General features: G+C 46.0%; 1 protein-coding gene across 7 annotated transcripts in view; it reads left to right on the forward strand.

Annotated features, from left to right (window-relative positions):
• Window positions 1-18,509, forward strand: part of BCAS3 (BCAS3 microtubule associated cell migration factor) — a 341,997-nt gene that overhangs the window by 149,301 nt on the left and 174,187 nt on the right. For all 7 annotated transcript variants that reach the window (XR_011699536.1, XM_071575029.1, XM_071575030.1 and 4 more), the window contains exon 22: window positions 928-1,025. Coding sequence is in view for 6 of the 7 variants with exons in the window: in XM_071575029.1 (XP_071431130.1) it covers window positions 928-1,025 (98 nt within the window). In the remaining variant the exon portion in view is untranslated. The remainder of the gene's footprint in view (window positions 1-927; window positions 1,026-18,509) is intronic.

Here is an 18,509-nt window from a genome sequence, read left to right on the forward strand (position 1 = left end):
TGTGCATGAAGAAAGAAAACAGAAAAAAAATGTTAATATAGATCTGTGTTACAAAAGGAATGGACAACTACAGATGAGTCTTTTGTCCTAAACTGACAAAGAAAATGGTGCTGTTGAGGAGGGTGATGGAGGCTTTTTAACCAGTTTGGGTAGGGGGAACTTTTTCCTTTGAGGCTCTCTGAGAGCTCCCATCTGAGCCACACTTTGGGAATACTCCCTTTGTGTAAGCCCCAGTCCACCTCTGGATGGATTCTCCCATCTTGGTTCTGCAAGGTGAGGAGTTTTCTACAGTTTCAGACACATTTCCAAATCAACAGTTGCTCAGAGAAGAGCAACGAGGCTGGAGAAGGGACTGGAGCACAAGTGCTGTGGGGAGAGGCTGAGGGAGCTGGGGGTGTTCAGCCTGGAGAAGAGGAGGCTCAGAGTTGACCTCAGCACTGTCTGGAACTGCCTGAAGGGTGGTTGTAGCCAGGTGGGGGTTGGTCTCTTCTCTCAGGCAACCAACAGTAGGACAAGAGGGCACAGGCTTAAGCTTTGCCAGGGGAGGCCTAGGAAATTAGGAGGAAATTCCTTACAGAGTGAGTAATCAGGCATTGGAATGGGTTGCCCAGAGAGGGGGTGGATTCCCCATCCCTGGAGGTTTTTCAGCTGAGCTTGGCCGTGGCACTGAGTGCCATGATCTGGTAAAGGGACTGGAGTTGGACCAAGGGTTGGACTTGATGATCTCAGAGGTCTCTTCCAACCCAGTTGATTCTATGATTCTGTTATTCTGTGGTTCAGTCATTCCAGCTGGTGCAGGTGGTGGGTACCCAGGGTGACTGTGCTGTCCCTGCTGGAGGTGCCTGGAGTGACTGTGGTGTCCCTCCCATGGTGCCCGTGTGTCCCTCCCATGGTGACTCTGCCCTGGTGACCGTGTCCCTCCCGCAGGATCCAGCCGGTGCGCTCGGAGCCCGTCAGCATGCCGGGGTCCCCACGCCCCGCCGCCGACCGCAGAGGGGCCTCCACGGTCATCGATGCCACCTCAGGTAGGAGCACCTTCACTCGCTGCTTTCTCTGACGTTCATCACTCCGGTGGGGTTTGTGTCTGGTAACATTCACTAACCATTGCCATAGGCCTGGAGGGTGTCGTGGTGTTCAGCTGTGCAGCAGGGGAGGTGCTGTTGTACAAATGCTCACTGAATGCCACCAAAATGAGGCCTTTTTTCTGTCCTCTCACCACTCAAATGTGAAGTTGCAGCGTTGTGGTGAGATCTGAACACACTGTTTACAGAAAGGTTAACACGGGCTCTACAATGCTAAGATCTGCCTACACTAAAAAGCAGAACATTTACAAATACTAACACTGAAATGCTTTTATTAATGAGTGCCTAAAGCGTAGAATATTCCAGTTCCATCTCATTTATAAAAGAGCTTTCATTGAAATGTAATCTCAGATGTAATTGATTTCTGTGAACAGGCAGGACAACAGGAGAGTTTATCTGATGTTTGTGTAATAGGCACATTTTCACCACTCTGCTCTGCAAGAGTGTGTAAATTTAATACCACAGTGGTTATGTTAATATCAACAGAGTAATGTATGCACTATAAAGCTCTGCTTTCCCCTCGGTGGTGGGGTGCAGTCTGTCTAAAGAAACAAGGGCAGCAGAGCTTTATATTGCAGTGCAGCTGTACAGCCTCGGAGGGTCCACACAGCAGGGTTTTGTCAAATAAAATCTCTCACAAGTAGAATTATTAAACACACAGCATTAGTCAAACAGTCAAGTCAGAGGGGATTTTAATCTTCAGCGATTTGAAAATCCCTGGAGGCTGCTGATTGGATTGAGGGTAAACTGTAAGGAGAGGCTGTAACACACAGCAACAGGTTCTGGGGGTTGGTTTAAAGAGAGGGAAAATAAAAGCTCCTGTTTCAGACTCTGTTTGCTGTTGTTATAAATGCTGAGTCCAAGACACTGCATTGTTTGCCAAATGAATTTATTTGGGTATTACAGGATATTTCTTATATGTGTTTAGAACCGAGTTCAATAATAACCACATTTACTTTGGATATTAAGAATTGTCATTATAAATTCCATTTTCAGATATTTAAAAGTCGTTAAATTAATTCACGTTGAGCTCAGACAAACATCTGATGCTGGTTATTTAAAGGGAATTTTGTTTGTTTTACTACAAGACAGAGTAATTATGAAAATAGTTATTTGGTACAGAAGAGAACATGGTTGCACCTGTTATGATTTTTTTTGCACTGGTTCATCTATGCCTGTTGGCCCTGAAAGTCTGAATGACAGGAGTGGTTCTGTCTGCCTGTGTGACACTTGAGATTCAGGGTGATTAATGGCAGAGCTGCCTCACTATCAGCTGATACCGAGGGAGATAATCCTGATCAGGGTGGGGAATTTTCCCTGTGTGTAGGAGCAGCACCTTTACCTGTAACAGGAATGTATAAGAATTCTGAAGTATGACCATTCTGTAACCATAACACATCCTAAAACTCTGTTATTCCATCTACAATAGAAGAAATAACACGTAGGACTTGCACCTCTTCATGCTAAACAGCTTTTCCTGAAGTGAGTGGGGCTTTGCCATGAACTGGCCCATGTGAATGTGATGGAGCTTCACTGGTAATGCCTTTAACATCTGTGAACATATTAAAGGTGCCAAAGTCCTTTGTACACATTGTCAGGACACTGAAGATACAATTACTGTGCAGCAGTGACTCAGTTTTGGTGTAACACCTCCTAAGGTTCTTACAAACAATGGGTGGGTTTGTCAGGGACATGCTGGTGGCAGGATTTTATTTACTTCACTGCCAGACAGGTTGGATTTGAATTGAGTTTTGAGTCAGAGACTTTACCATCAATTATCAGGTTTTGTATTGCCTGATCCCTGTCCTTTCCCCTGCAGAAATCACTGGGCCAAATTTAGATGATGTGTGATGGTGTAGGGGTGTGAATTCTGCTACAGAGTGAAGAGACACAAGGAAAAAACATACATTCTTTCTAGAGATTTCGAGGTGTTCTTGTACCAGGGCCCAGCAAAGAACAGTATTTTATGCTTATTTTCTTCTCTCCCCATTTCTGAGATGGGCAGAAAATGACCTTGAGCTCAGCTCTGGATGTGAAGGTTTTGTGTTAAGTCCTGCTCATGTCCAGCATTGCAGTTTGGTGTCCCAGCCCACTGCAAGTGTTCCCATTTCCTGCTGTCCCCAAGGCATGCCCTGAACGGCTGACGGTCCTTATGGAAAAGACATTTTTAGGTTTGAAGGATTTTTAAGTAGGTCATAAATTTTTCCTGCCTGAGCTGACCCAGGAAGTGATTCTTCAGCTCTGCCCTGTGCCTTGGAGCCTGTTGCACTTTATGAAGATGCTTATCTGGAGGGTTGATTGCCTGTTGCTTGGAGATAGGACCCGTGTGGCGCCTCTGCTTATCTGACTCATCACTTCTTCTTCCTATCAGAAGATTTCAAGTACATTTATCATGTCCCATTATCCTCCTGCCATTCTTGATAGCTTCCTTCCTTCTCCCCCATTGGTGACAGCTCTGTTGGTGCATTTAATAAGAAATTTGTGTGCTTTTTGATGGTGATTTTCATGTCTGTACAACTGTGGGATACTAAAGGCAATCAGATCATTTTCAGAAATCTTCCTTTAAGAAGTACAAAACTAATGCTATTATCAATAAGGAAATTTTGCAATGCTATTTTCAACTCGTATGGTTGTTTCTCTAAGGATTACTTGGATAAATTTTAAAAAAAGTGTTTTTCAAAATGGTGGTTATCTCAAAATTCTCCTGAGATGTTCTTCTCTGGTTTGTTTTTTAAAATCAAATCTCAAAGAAAAGTTTGCAGAGCTGCAGTCACCTAAAGCTACTGGCCATTTGTCCCTCAATGAACACATTTTAGTCATGTGCATCACAGAGAGAATATACCCTGAAGGATTAGATGTGCTGCAATTCCAGATGCTGTTCCAGATTGGCAGTTGGGAATGTTAAAGGGACAACACTGAGTTTAAATCTGTATAAAGCAGGGGCCTTTAGTGGCAGGTCTGTGCAGGCAGGAGCTGCTCCCTGTGTGCAGCAAACAGCAGTGTCTGTGTGTCCATCCTTCCCAAAGCTCAGACTGGCAGCTGCTGCTTCGGCTTTGGCACAGGTGGGGTTGTCTGAGGAAGTCACATTGCATTTAAGGCTTTATTAGACACCAGAGATGAAAGAAAAACCTTCAAGGGGCCAGGAGATGCTGCAGCTGAAGGTCACACTCTTTCCACACCCAAACCACCAACCAAATCTGTGCTGTGACCAACATAATGTGTCTGTGTTTCAGAAACCACCCTGCAGGCAGGATTGGGGATATCACACTACCTGTGAGCACTGGATGCTGTTCCTTGCTGTGCAGTACATCTGGTTTTCAGCCAGCTGAGCACAGCTACACAGTGCTGGGGATTCATCTAGAAAATATAAGCACAGACCAGCCATGCAATTGAGTATTTCGAGGCACCTTTCTGAGTTTTCATACTATAACCTGTGGAGGAACGATGCACATCATACATCCCACATACCTGAAAAACCAAACATGATAGAACTCAATGAATAATAAATAATGCAGAAATTAAGGGTGTAGAAAGGTTACAATACCTGTACAGATGACTCTGAATGTTTACAACTGCAAAACCTCCAGGGAGAGGGTTTGCAGCAGTTCCTGATCACAGTGAATTTGCTCACACAGCTGCCCTGAGTGTACGGACAAGTGTGTCCCTTCAGCTGCAGCTCATGTGTGGGCTCAGGTGTGCCCAGTGACTCAGTCCTGCTCAGCTCAGGGAAGTGGCTGCATCTGTGTGTCTGTGAAAAGTCCTGTTTATTCCCTCACACAAAGGGGTTTTGGACACTTACTCATCATCCAAATAATGATTTGGTTGCATCATTAGTAGAGTAGGAGGACATTGACAAAGAAGTTGTCTGATCTCTTTTTCTCGTCAAGCTTTTCCTGCTTGGAGAAGATCATAGAATAGACTCTTATATCTCTGTCTCCTTCTTGCTTAGGACAAATGCAGAAGGTAGAGTGGGAACGGTTTTAATTAATGGTATTATTTAATGATGAAATTAAATTAGTAGAAGAAAAAGATCCTGAGGATTTTTTATCTCTTTGATTGTGTGTGGGGTGGGGGGCACCTTAATGTTCTCATCTGAAACCTGGCAAGTGCTGCTTCTTAGGGGATGCACATCATTTTTTAATGAAGGTTGTTTATTACTGTTGTATGAAACTCTGACAACACTGAGCTCTCTTCTGGTTACTTCAATCAATGCCCACTTAAAATCAGCTTGTAATTTAGTACTTCCCTTTCTTTTGTGTGCGACTGGCTGGTCATGGAGAGATAACTCTGTGCCTGCAGAGGGTTTAATGAACAGAAGAATTGACTTGGGTTTTGTGGGGGAGGGAGTCGGCCTCCCGTCCCTTCATCCATCCATCCCTCCCTCCCTCCCTCCTGCTGCCTGTGAAGGCCCTTTTATTGTTCATCACCACACCTGGGAGACAGGGACCACGGGACAAATTTTTACTGTCCAGCAATGCTCTCCCTCCCTTGGAATGTAACCAACACTGGTGCTGTCACACCTCCAGCCATCGGAGCTCTCTGCTGTTGTGTGCACAATCAAATATTCATCCCGAGTGCTGCACACCACAAAGTGCTGCCTCGGAGCAGCCCAGCTCAGTTATTCAGGTAGTAAAGATGTGTGAATGCAGCTGGCAGATGAAGTCACCGACATTAGGAATTCCCAGGCTGTCCCTGCTGCCACAGGCAATAACTGGCAGGGCTGAGCCGGGCTGGGCTCCCACTGCAGGCTCGGCAGGGCCGTCACGGGTGCTTGGGCTGCTGTGCCTGAGCGGGGCCGCCCAGGGCTGGAGGGTCCTCACTGCACAGAGCTGTAATCAATAGGGCTGCAGTCCTTGACCTGAGCCTGTAATTACCTGCATGGGATAAAGGTGGGTTGTTGTGGCACACAGAGATTGCACTCAGTATTATAATGCTGAGCTTTGAAGCCCAGGAGGAGATTTGGCCCTTGGTTTGTTCTTCACAGCAACTGAGAGGTTTTAATAATGGGCATAGAACAAGCTGCTCTTAGAGGGCATCACCTGTTCAGGAACAGAAAAACATACCCAGCACTGCTTGGTTTGGATTTCTGCATCCCCTCAGCTTAAACTTAAAGGAATTTAAGCTGTGGTTCTTTCCTCAAACAACTTCTGTGCCAGTTCTGTTAATGGATCTATTTAAAATGCTTATTATGCTACTTATTTGCGTATTTCTTAAATAGTGTGAGATCCATCAGGTATTAATTTCTTAAATGTGAGATCCATCAGGTATCTTTGTTTCCCCAGTGCAGGAGCACACGCTCACTTGTGCTCCTGCTCTCTCCATCCTGCTCATCTGCCTTGCTGAGTGTCTGTGTGCATGAGCTGCATAATGCAAAATTCTGGTACTTAGAGTGTTTTCAACTTGATTTATTTCATCTAATTTGAGAAAATGTTATCTGATGATTTTTGAAGAGAGCCTTAAGACAGAAGTGACTTCAACAGGCTCCAAGATGCCAATGCAGTGTATGTGATTACATCTGGAAACAGCAATGCCCTATAGACTGGGGAGATGTGAGGAGAAATTAAAATGACCTGACACTACTGACTGGGCACTTGCTGCTGGATCAGTGCCTGGATTGGGAAAAGACTCAGCTGCAGGGAGACATGGAGCAGCATTAATGTCTTCAAACACTGGTGGGTGTTTTCTCTAGGCAGGGGAAGTACAGTGGAGAGGACAAGCAGGGGAGCAGTGACTGAAAGGCAGCAGAATCATTACATACTGATTTAATTTTCCTCCCTGTGGTGGTTGTGGGTGGGTTAGTCAGTTCTGGGGTCGAGCTCACTCTGAACAGCACAGTGTAGTGCTGGGGGGGCTGTTGCCCTGCTGGGGACAGAGGAGGGTGTGACTCCCCATCCAGTTTGCCTCTGGTGCAGCTGGGGAGGCTCACAGAACCTGAAGCACTTCATCCCTTCTAAGATGGTTCTGTTCCAACCCAAGTGTGTATTTTTTAAAAATGGTGCTACATGCAAGTGAGTCTCACTGATGCGAGTGAAAATCAAAAATCAGCAATTTCTAGACATGCTGGTTTAGGTGGCATTTGACTTCAAGCAATTTAAGTTCCTCAAAGTGCTTAATCCCCCAAGGCTGATCACCTTCTTCATCTTGCCAAGGTGATTTTTGACCCAGCAGTTCCCATGCTGTCCAGGAAAGCCAAGCTGTGACCTAACCAGCATCACAACCAAGTACAAGGAAATGGGGTTTTTCTTCCCCTTAGCCAAAGACAAGTTGCAGGGAGGCCTCCAGGGGCCACAGTCACAGCCACTGTCACAGTCCTGCTGCTGCAGACACTTGTTCTCGTGTCACACAACCCACAGTCACAGCCACTGGCACAGTCCTGCTGCTGCAGACACTTGTTCTCGTGTCATACAACCCATGGTGGTGGCCACTGTCACAGTCCTGCTGCTGCAGACACTTGTTCTTGTGTCACACAACCCACAGTGATGGCCACTGTCACAATCCTGCTGCTGCAGACACTTGTTCTTGTGTCACACAATCCACAGTGATGGCCACTGTCACAATCCTGCTGCTGCAGACACTTGTTCTTGTGTCACACAATCCACAGTGATGGCCACTGTCACAATCCTGCTGCTGCAGACACTTGTTCTTGTGTCACACAACCCACAGTGATGGCCACTGTTACAGTCCTGCTGCTGCAGACACTTGTTCTTGTGTCACACAACCCACAGTCACAGCCACTGTTACAGACACTTGTGTCACACAACCCACAGTAATGGCCACTGTCACAGTCCTGCTGCTGCAGACACTTGTTCTCGTGTCACACAACCCACTCAGCACATGTAGGGCACTCCATTAGTGCAGTGTCTCACTGCTCCAGTGTTGGGAACTGCCTTCCAGCTGGGGCAGCACCTTCAACTCAGACAAGGCTTTGTCAGCTGGAAACAGCAGTGGGCTACAGCCTGGGCCAAGCACAGAAGTGCCTTGGGGTTATTTGGGGGGAAAAAACACCTTAATATCCTGCATATTTTGCACATCTCTCATTCTTAATATGATACTGTCTTATGTGCCCCTTAATTATCTTTCATTAGCAGCTGTTAGTGTGGTGTGTAGGTAGCTTTAAAGCTCTGACTAAGTGGAAAGTGTTGATTCTAATCATATCTGACACCACAATCTTCTGTGGAACAACACATGAGCTGAGATTCCCGGTGGGCTCCTGTAGGATACAATATTTATTATAGCTTGAGATCTAAAAGCTCCCAGCTACTGTTAAACTTACAAGAGATCCAGAAACCTCAGTGTCTGTACTTGTGTTTTTAGAGATTGCACAGAAATAACACACCGTGTGGTATTTGTTCCTTGACATTTCTGCTCTTTTCCTGCCGTGCTTAAAGGAATCGTTTTGCAAATCTTTACATTTTTATAAGCCTGTAATAGATTCTAAGCTCATCTATTAATCTAGACTGCTTGAAACACTCTGAAAATGGTATTAGATGTGCAGGTTGAAAGGAGAGTATTTGAACATCCATCTGCAAGTGAATTTTAGAGTCAGTGTTGTTTCAGGGAAAGCTTTCATTTATAAGCAGTTTTCCCAGTTTAAAATAGAGAAATGCTTATTTCGTGATCTCACTAAATTAAGCTTTATATTTTGAAGTATTTGCTCAACATATTCCATGTTTGATTTGAGAAGCATCTAGATATGCTTCATGACATCTTGTTTCACCTGTATCTCCTCCTCTTGGGGCTGTGGTCTCTGTCTCATATCAGGCTTTCAGTCCTCAGGGTTCTGGTTCTGGTGCTCTTGAGATCCTGCAGCTTCACCTCCCCTGCCTTCAGGGATTGTTCCAGAGCATCAGCCCTTGTCCTCAGGGCTCTGCAGACTCTTCCCTTTTTCTCTCAGCTTCCTCCTGTTGTAAAACACCCACAGAGCCTTGGTGTCCATGTCCCTGTGGCACAGCTCCTGCAGGGGTGCCCTGTGTTGTGGTGGCCTCTGCAGCAGTTACACCTGCAGGTGTGAATCCAGGTGTGGAACCCTCTCCAGGAGTGCTTCTGGGCTTGGTTTTTCAGGGGCAGTTGTGTGGCTAAGCAATGCCTTTTAGTATCTCCTCGTACTGTAGATAATACATTGTTCTGTGGGTAATACTTTACTGTGGAATAATGAAATGTTTGACAGTATTTCTAGAGCCACAAAATCTTGGTGTTTTGTAAGTCGCTACAGGTTTAATATCTGATTTTTGAGTTTGGTCCCATCCACTGCTCATGGTGGAAGGACTACCCAGACTATCTAGATTCTGCTGTAATAGCTTTGAATGAGAGTATCAGTCCTCACAGTGGGTTTCCTCACTGTAATACCAGCATTTGTACCTGTTTTCCCCACTGGTAATTCAAAGTGGTCAACATTGGAGTGTATTAAGGAGTGAGCACAAGTGTGGCTTTAGGTGTATGACACATAAACCTGTGCTGTTGGTGTGATGGATGAAGTGCCTGACTGAGCTGTTTTAAGGTGGAGTTTAATGCTTTGAGGGTGTTACAATCACAGCCTCCTCGCCCCAACTTCTCCCTGAAACAAGGATCTTCTCTGCTGGAAGTAAATGTTTATATCTAGGTTGAAATACAGCCTGTTGGTACTTACTTGTGTATATATTTTATTGCCTCAGTGATGTAAGGGGGAAAGAAACAGATGGAAAATATTTTGTTTTCCTTAATTATCCAGTGCTGTGGAATACCCATTGCCTTGCACTTGTGGCTCCTCCCCTGCCTTGGACTCCACCCCTGGCATCATCCCAGCCCCTTTTTAATAGTGCTTTATCTGCTGCTTGCACTGCTTTTAACTTTCACTTTTTATTACAAGCCAAGCTAAATTGGGTGCTGGTTACAGCTCCAGCTCTGGGTGCACAGCTCCAAAAACCCAAAGCTGGTGCCAGCAAGTGTTTGCTGCGGAGAGAGGCTGGGAAGGGGCACGTGGGGTGAAAGGAGCCCCTGTTTGCCACCACCCTCCTCCTCCTCAGCCAGTCTGGTGTGCAGGCAGGTCCTGGCAGTGCCTCCAGCACCTCCAGCTCTGGGGCTGTTCACAGAACTACAGACTATTCTGAGCTGGAAGGGACCCACAAGGATCATCGAGTCCAACTCTTGAGTCAATGGCCCACACAGGGGATTGAACCCATGACCTGGGCATTGTTACTTCTTCTGCCCACCCCTGGGGACATCCCACCCAGCACTCCCCTCCTTCCCAAAGGAACATGGAGTCTCCCAATGCGGAGCACACACAGCCAGTTACTCCTTGTGCACAAACCTGGTGCAGGTCCTGTGTGAAGGTGGGAGCAGGCAGGTCACAGCCAGGCAATGACAGAGAACAGGCTTGGGGTTGTCACCACCACTGGCAGGGGTTGCTCCAGGGGAGGGGTGCCCTGGGAGCCCAGGCTGCCCCGAGGCTGCTGGTCAGGGCTGTGCAGGGCACGGGCCTGGAAAATGGAGCAGGGAAAAGGAAAAGGTGGGGATATGACTAACATATGGTTCTTGCTGGAGTTTGGCCACAGATTTAAGGCCTCAGAGTGGATTCCTGGGGCCTTCGTATCCTATCCCAAAACCAACACAAAAGCCTTTCCAAATATATTTTATAAGCTCTGTGATTGTAATAGTCCTCTCAAAAATCCCCCGTGCCCAGGTCAGGTGGGGTGCAGACCCTCCTCTTCCGAACCCCCAGGCTTGCCAGGCCCTTCTTCCCTGCTCTCCCCCTCCGGCAGCAGCAGCGGGCAGCCCTTTGTGCCGCGTGTGCCGTGCGGAGGAGCCCGCGGGGCTCGGCACAGCTGCCGTCCCTGCCGCTCACAGCTGCCCGGGCACAGCTGGCCCTGGCTCTGCACAGCCCACCTGGATCGCTGCACAGCTCCTGGAGTTCGCAGGGCTTTGGCACAGCGTGCTCGGGAGGGCTTGGGGTGCAGTGTTAGTGTTGGGAACTGTTACATCCTTCCCTTTTTTGCTGCATTTCTTCTGCTCCAGGTTAGGGTGCTGATGGTGGGCGAAATGCAGCGCAGGAGCTGGGAGCTCTGTGATTTGTAACCTCTGTTGTATTGTATGGCCAGACTTCGTGAAGGAAGATTTGGGCAGGGCTCTCCCCACCTGGGTGTGCCCTTCCAGCTGCGCAGTGGATTGTTTAGGTGAGGCTCAGCGTCCGCAGAACTGGCCCCACCCTTTCAGTCCTCAGGTCCATCTGCCACGACCGAGCGAGCTTGGACAGTGACAGTGAAGTCCTCGGGACTGTCACAGCACCCGGTACCGACCGGGGCTGGCCCTGCTGAGCATCCGAGATCTGACGGGATGGGATGGCAGGGAGGCTTGAACTGCCAAGGGACGGTCCCACTGAGACTGAAAGTCAGGTCGTTGGGATTCAGAGTGCTCCCCTTTACACCATGGACTGCCCCAAGCCTCTGTTAGGACACTACAAATAGTCCTTACTATGACCCTCCAGGAATGGAGTTCTCCAGAAAAGTAGTGCATACCTAATTCTGCCTTGATACAAAAAAGCAGGAGAAGCTGCTGTTGTAGTAAGAATCTTGCCAGCTCCTTGCAATTCCCACTCACTTAATTTCTATTAATTTAAAAAGTACCTCTTCAGACTTTCACCTCTTATTTACAGCAGGAATGCTGAGCAAACCACTGTGTGCTCTGCTGTTGGCCCATCTGTTAAAATATATTTTCAAGGTCAACATAATGTCCTCAAAACTTACTTGTGATTGAATGTCAGATGTAGGAAATGGCCACAGAACATCTGCAAAGTTTTTGTGTTGCTGGTGGATTTTTTTTTAAGAATCAGAAAGTTGCTCTGAAAGAATTTGGAAAAGAAAAGAAACACTCTGGTGTTAGTCTTGTGCTTTTGGTGTTCCTGTTTAAGCTCTGGAAAACCACACAAAATAAAACCAAACCAGCACACAGTATACAGTGAAACACTTACAGAGAGCTGCTTTTTACCACTGAAGTTCGATAAAAAATTCACTGTATCATAAGTGAACCATTTCCCCCTTGATTTGTGTCCAAAATATGAGGAAAAACCTTGCAGCTGCATTATGCATTTTACAAAAGAACATATGCATGCATTTAAATCATTTACATTTCATCTTTGCTTTCTCTTATTTTTAACCCATGTTATGGTGAGTGACAGCGTGTTTGGAAAACCAGGGCTGAAAGCAAAGTTTAAACTTTGATGCCCAGTAAGCTGAACTGCAAGCAGTGCTTCACTATTTCATGATCTTATTTCAAAGTTTGGCTCGTGCCTCTTCCTTCCTCTCCAGTGAAACACGTGACTGAAACTTCGGGAACCTGGCTGGCAAAAAAAATAAAAAAAAAATCAAATTTTACTGCAGTTGGTTTGTGCTGGCCCTGCAGTGCCTGCAAATCCATCCTTATGGAAGCACATCCTTGGGGGGATGCACAGCCACGGTCTCTGCTCAGGGCTCAGCGAGGCTCTTAATTGGTGCTCATTAGGGGGTGTCAAATACTCCTCATGCTCTAAAACTGGTTTCGGTGGGGGTGAGGAGGGGAAGGTGGAGGGGCACCAGCTCTGCCTGATGTAATCCCTGACGTCACTGGTTTTCTGTGTTAAATTGGCCCCTTTTAACTAATCCACCTTTCTGGCAGGTGTTGAAACCGAGTGGGGGCTGTGGGTGTGATGCTTTGCTCAGTGCCCTGAACAGGCAGTGCTCCCCCTTTGCTCTGCAGGAACGAATAAAATCCATCTGTATTGGCCCAGTTATAGCCCTTTACTAACCCTTCAGTGGCCGAGTGTGCAGGCCTTGAAGTGCCACCACCTGCTCTGCAGTGAGGGGTGTGACAGCAGGACAGGAGGGTGGCAGGTGAGGGGGCACAGAGTCCAACCCTTTCCCCGGGGCACTCTCAAGAGCAGCAGCACCATGTGGAGGTACCCAAATGGTGCTGGGCAGAGGGGTTTGCCATTTGCCCTCCCCCCTGGCTGTTGGTAAATGTGGCTTTGACTCAGATATTTACACTTGTCTGTTTGATTCAGAGCTCAGAGTACAGAGGGACTTTATCCCTGAGAGCTTGCAGAAGTTCTTCCTCATTGTCATCACCTTCCAGACTCTGTAGGAGTTAAACCCAGAGTTCTTCATTTATTTTACTAGTAAAGATTGACTTATAATTGAGGACATCACGTGGAGGACCTGTTACTTATTTGTATATCCATCCTTCCATGTTTAAAACCAAGTCAAGAACCTAATGAGGTTACAAAAATATTGCTGATCCCGAAGCAAATACAGTTGGAGAACATATGCTTTGGTTTTACATTTCTGCCTCTAAAAGGTGACATGTCCCGTGTTTGTCATTTAATTTAACATTCTATATATTTTTAAACGGCTGTATGATTTGGAGTCTCCAGATGCCAGACTTTGTGCTAAATGAGGTTGGCAGTTCAGTGATGTGGAAGGCCATTATCTCACCTTTGTGCTTCCAAACTGCAGCCACTTGTCTTCTCCTGCTCAGAATGCATTTACTGCGTTAGAGCCCAGGAATTTTAACACCTATTGAAAGCATTAATTAGCTGTGCAGTACTGATGAGCACTTACAGTGAAAAGCAAGAACTGATGCTGCCCTTCAGTTGGTATTTCTCCCACTGCTTGTACTGGGGGTGCACTAAAGGACTGATGGACTCCAGTGGTAAAGGCTGACTGGGCTGCTCTGTGTTCCAGGTTGCCTGACTCTCAAATTTCACCATTAACACCAATTAGTCATTTGGTGCTTAGGTGATCTCTTTAATGTGTCACTGGGAAGTGAGTGTAAGGTGATCCTGTGCCAGTGGCAGCTTGGATGATCCCTGTAACTAAGATCATAGAAACCAGAAATGGTTTGAGTTGGAAGGGACCTTAAATATCCAACCTCCCACCAGCCCAGGTTGCTCCAAGCCCTGTCCAACCTGGCCTTGGGCACTTCCAGGGATGGGGCAGCCACAGCTTCTCTGTGCCAGGGCCTCACCATCCTCTCAGGGAATAGTTTCCTCTAGATATAAAATCTGCTCTCTGTCAGTTTGAGTCCAGTCCCCCTTGTCCTGTCACTCCAGGCCCTCGTAAATAAATAGTCTCTCTCCACCTTTATTGTTGACTCCAGTTAACGTGGATTTCAAACCACACCGTGGGAAAGACCCCTGGATGTTCATAAACGCAGTGGAAGCATTTCCCTGAATGCTGTGATCACTCATGTTGACTAATGAATCCTAAAGGAATATGATTTGATAAAAACAGTGATTTTAAGATAAAGCAGTAGCGTTGTAGAGATTTATCTTGAGGTTGATTTGCTGAGAAATGTTAATCCTGTTTTTAAGTAGATTTTTTGGTATTGTGTGTTCTCTCCTGATGTTTAGGCATCAGTGTGTTTCCACAATCTTCCTTTCCAGAAAAGCACCTCTACAATGTCTTAGCAGCCAACAATACAAGCTTAAAAACTCAAGTTCCATGAGGTTCCATCATGATGTTTGCAGACTGATACAACCCCATTCCCATAAACTGAAATCCTTGAATGTAGAAATTCCATATGTTTTGTCCTTTCAAAGGGAAATTGGTTCCATTGCTGCAGATTATCACAGTGTCCTTCAGAGGATAAGGAGTACCCAGAGGAATAACCCCCCATATTCCCCAGGCACCAGAGGTGTGCTGGTCCCTGGCCACCACCACGAGTGGTGACACCATGTAGGTGCTTCTGTCTGTGTCCCATCCCTGTGTGTGCCTGGATTATAGGGCCACATCCTTATCAACAGCTCTAAATGGCTCTATCCCTGCTATTCATAAGCCAGTAAACCAGAATTCAGGCTTTGTATCCTATTACCACTGTCCTGAGTCAGCAGCTCTGCTAGAGAATCATTTTTCTCCAAACTTGGAAAACAGATAATCATTACTTGGACTGTTAAAGTTCAGTAATACAAGAATAAGTCATAAATATGTCACTTGTATCTTAAAAGCTAACCAGCTAGAAACTCTCCCTCTTGTCTGATCAGGCCTCCAGTGCCTTTGATCACCATTTTCTCCTCGATCTCAGCACCACTGAACTTCTTCATTGCCCACATTTGCCTTTGTGACAGAGCTCTGCTGCAGATTACAGCTGTGCTTGGGCACCATAAGGTTTACATGATTACTCAGCATTTGGTTTCCATATATAGCCAAAGTACGTCTGGAGAAAATATTCTCATACATACTTGCAGGCAATGGGATCAAAGCCCTCTGTAGGTTCTCAGTTTTAATTTATCTCTCCGTGCTCGCTGTGTAAGGAACATCAAACAGAGCCCGTGTTTGCGGGAGGGAAGGGAGCACCACTGCTCCCTGCCAGCTCCAGAGCCTGCCCTTTGTCCCAGCTGGGAACTTTGGGGCTTGTGCCTCCTTGTCTGGAATGCCCTTGGCCTCTCCCATTTCTGCCTCCTTGCTCCTCAGTTCCCCCAGGTGTCCAGCAGTCCCTGGGCACGGCCTCCTCCTCTGTCACAGCTTCTTAATCCCTGTGGTGACTCCTCTTCTGCCATAACGTGCATGGTTCATCCTCCTGCAGCTGAGGAATGCTTGGTCCTATCTCATCTTAGGGCTTTTGTGGTAAATTCCTCCAACTTCTCTTCATACTCAACATCTCTCGGTATTTGCCCAGAGAAGCTGTGGCTGCCCCATCCCCTGGGAGTGTCCCAGGCCAGGTTGGATAAACTTGGAGCACCCTGGGATAGTGGGAGGTGTCCCTGCCCATGGCAGGGGTGAAATGAGATGATTTTTACGATCTCTTCCAACCCAAACCAGTCTGTGATTCTGTGATTTGCTTCTCCACAAGAAGCTCATCCTTCAGGGGCCAAGTCCCCAAACTGAAGCTCTGGGATGTACCAAAAATGTGAGAACAACAGCCCTTCCAGCTGGGGCTGTGTGGGGAGTCACCTCTACAGGGGGATATTATCCTATTAGGGGCTGTATTTATGTCATCTCAATTAGACCCTTTTTTTTGTAGCTTTCATTAGATTCTTACAGCAACAATTTGTAAACCTTGACGATTTTACAGTGTGGGCCCTGCTGGAGACAGCCAGAGGTGACTGTCATTAGTGAGTAAGCAGGATAGTTTAATTATACAAATCCCATCACATTGTCACAGGAGGAAGTTTTCTGCACTGTATTAATGTAGTAAACCAAGACATTTCAGTCCTTTTTGCATCACACTTTTCGAAAGGCCTTTTTTTTCCTCCTGATAGAAGATCTGCATTAAAAAAAAAAGAAATATAATTAGTTTGATTTCAGTCATCTACTCAACATTTCTAAGCCACTTGCCAAATGATCCCAGGTGTGGGATTGCAGCAGGTAATTTCCTGCGCTGTTTTGGGACGGATGATTTTCTGTGTCAGAAGATGATATCGGCTCACCTGGCCCCTCAGTGACAGAGAAATCCTTTGTTTATTCATTTAGTAGGCAGATTAACCCTAATGAATATGGCTTCCTGGAAACAGATACAGGGGACAATAGCAGGGTGAGGAGTGGGCAGAAATGGGGCAAATTCCCTTTTCTTTCTTCACTTTTAAATAATGGTGGCTTTCAGAGCAGGGTGTTTTAAACCCGAAAGGAACGTGAAATATGTCAGCCAGAAATTCTGGGGTTTGAACTAAACCTTTTCTTTCGTAGTTCAAAGGGGTACTGGGGCTTCTTTAGTGTGTCTGGTACAATTGTGCCCTGTTGAACCTGCTGGAATGTTTTGTCCTGTCAAAAAGGAGGATAAAATGGGCATCTGAGGTGCTTGTCCTGAACAGCACTTAAATCCTGAGACTGGAGGACCTCGCTGTGTGTTTTACCTGGTCAGTGCTCGGTGTTTCTGGAACACAGGAGTGTGTTTTAATAATGATTTCACTGAGTTAGGGGTTCATAACATGATCTGCCTTGGAAATAGTTCACACATGGGACTAAAGCATTGCAGTCGGGATGGCTTTAGTAATTTTATTCTATTTATTTTTCTTTCATGGGAGTAAAGCTGTGGAAAGGTGTGTTCAGGTGTGTGTTGTGTTTCTGTTACCTGAGTGGCTGTGCTGGGCAGGGCGGCAACATCCACACAGGGCTGGGCTGCACATCCTGCTTTATTTGCAGCCATTCTCTCACCCTGAGCTGGCACAGAAAAGCTTGCAGGAGCTTTTCAAACAGCACAATTCCTGGTGTTCTGTGTTGTGATGTATACAAGTGTTCTGCGGGAGGCTCATGAAAGGCTGTACCATTACACGCTGATTTAAATAAATGAGGAGTAATTTCTCTGCTGTTGTTGACATGACACTGGACTATTGTTGGCAACACAATGTGAGAATCTGCCTGGAAAAGGAGAGGAGGTGAATCCCAAAGCCCAGAGAAACAGAGGGAAGGAGAGTCATTGACTCCAGGGGTATAAATCAGGCTCGGGGTGGTGTTACATGCAGGTTCACTGCAGCATCACTCAGTCTGTGTTTGAACAGCATGAATAAATTAACTTATTCGAGCTCAAAGAGGGAATAATGTCACGGTGAATTAAGTTGTGTATATGTTAGTAATTAAGTATTTTTTAATGCATGCATATGTTAAATAATATTTGAAAGGAGGAGCAAACAGTTTGCTAGCTCAGATCTCTGCTGTAAGCTACCAGTCAGAGTGTGGACATGAGTACAATGAATGATTTTGCTGCCTTGGAGAGAGGAGCAATTTCGTGCATTTTTATGTGACTGGTACTCGAGATACATTATTCCCAAGACATGGATGTGTAGACACAGATGTGAAAATCTCTTAACTTCCAACCAAACTTTTCCAGATCTTATCACTATAATTTATCCTTTACTCTCTGTAGACTAGAAAAATGTCTTCTTTCACATAACTTTATACATTGGAGGGAAAGGAAAGGTCTGTTCTACCACATGGTGAGTGTTGAAGATCGGATACTGTTGGCTTTAACACGCTGACTTTTGTAGCTGCCTGTAAAAACTCTAGAGTTCCAGAAGGGAAGTGAAAAAACAGAATTTACCTTCCCACAAAGAAGAAAAGTTTCCATTGTTCCTCAGTCCCACTGCTGAAAGTAAAAATGGGCAGGAACAGATAATTTTTTGGAAGTGAACATCTATACATGAGTATGTGCGTGTGTGTATCGGGCAGCAATAAATTACAAAGGAATATGTTTGCTTTGTATGGAGATTGTTTCATCCTTCTTAAAGCTACTATTTATATAACCTTTAACCAAACAGAGAGTAGCCAAAGTATTTTTGAGAGTGAGAGCTGTTTTTCTGGCTGGGGTGGGTGAGAGCTCCCTCCCTCCCCTCGCGCTGTGCGGGAACTCACCACGTTGACGTGCAGACAATTTGCCAGAGATGATTTTTTTCCCCCTGCCTGTGAAAGCCCAAAATAGATACGTGTCACATTAGGTGTCATTAAAATAGAGGTTGTGATAACTAAATAATAAATTTAGTGATCCCTA

Source organism: Pithys albifrons, chromosome 21 (genome assembly GCF_047495875.1).
Source record: "Pithys albifrons albifrons isolate INPA30051 chromosome 21, PitAlb_v1, whole genome shotgun sequence".
Taxonomy (NCBI): domain Eukaryota; kingdom Metazoa; phylum Chordata; class Aves; order Passeriformes; family Thamnophilidae; genus Pithys; species Pithys albifrons.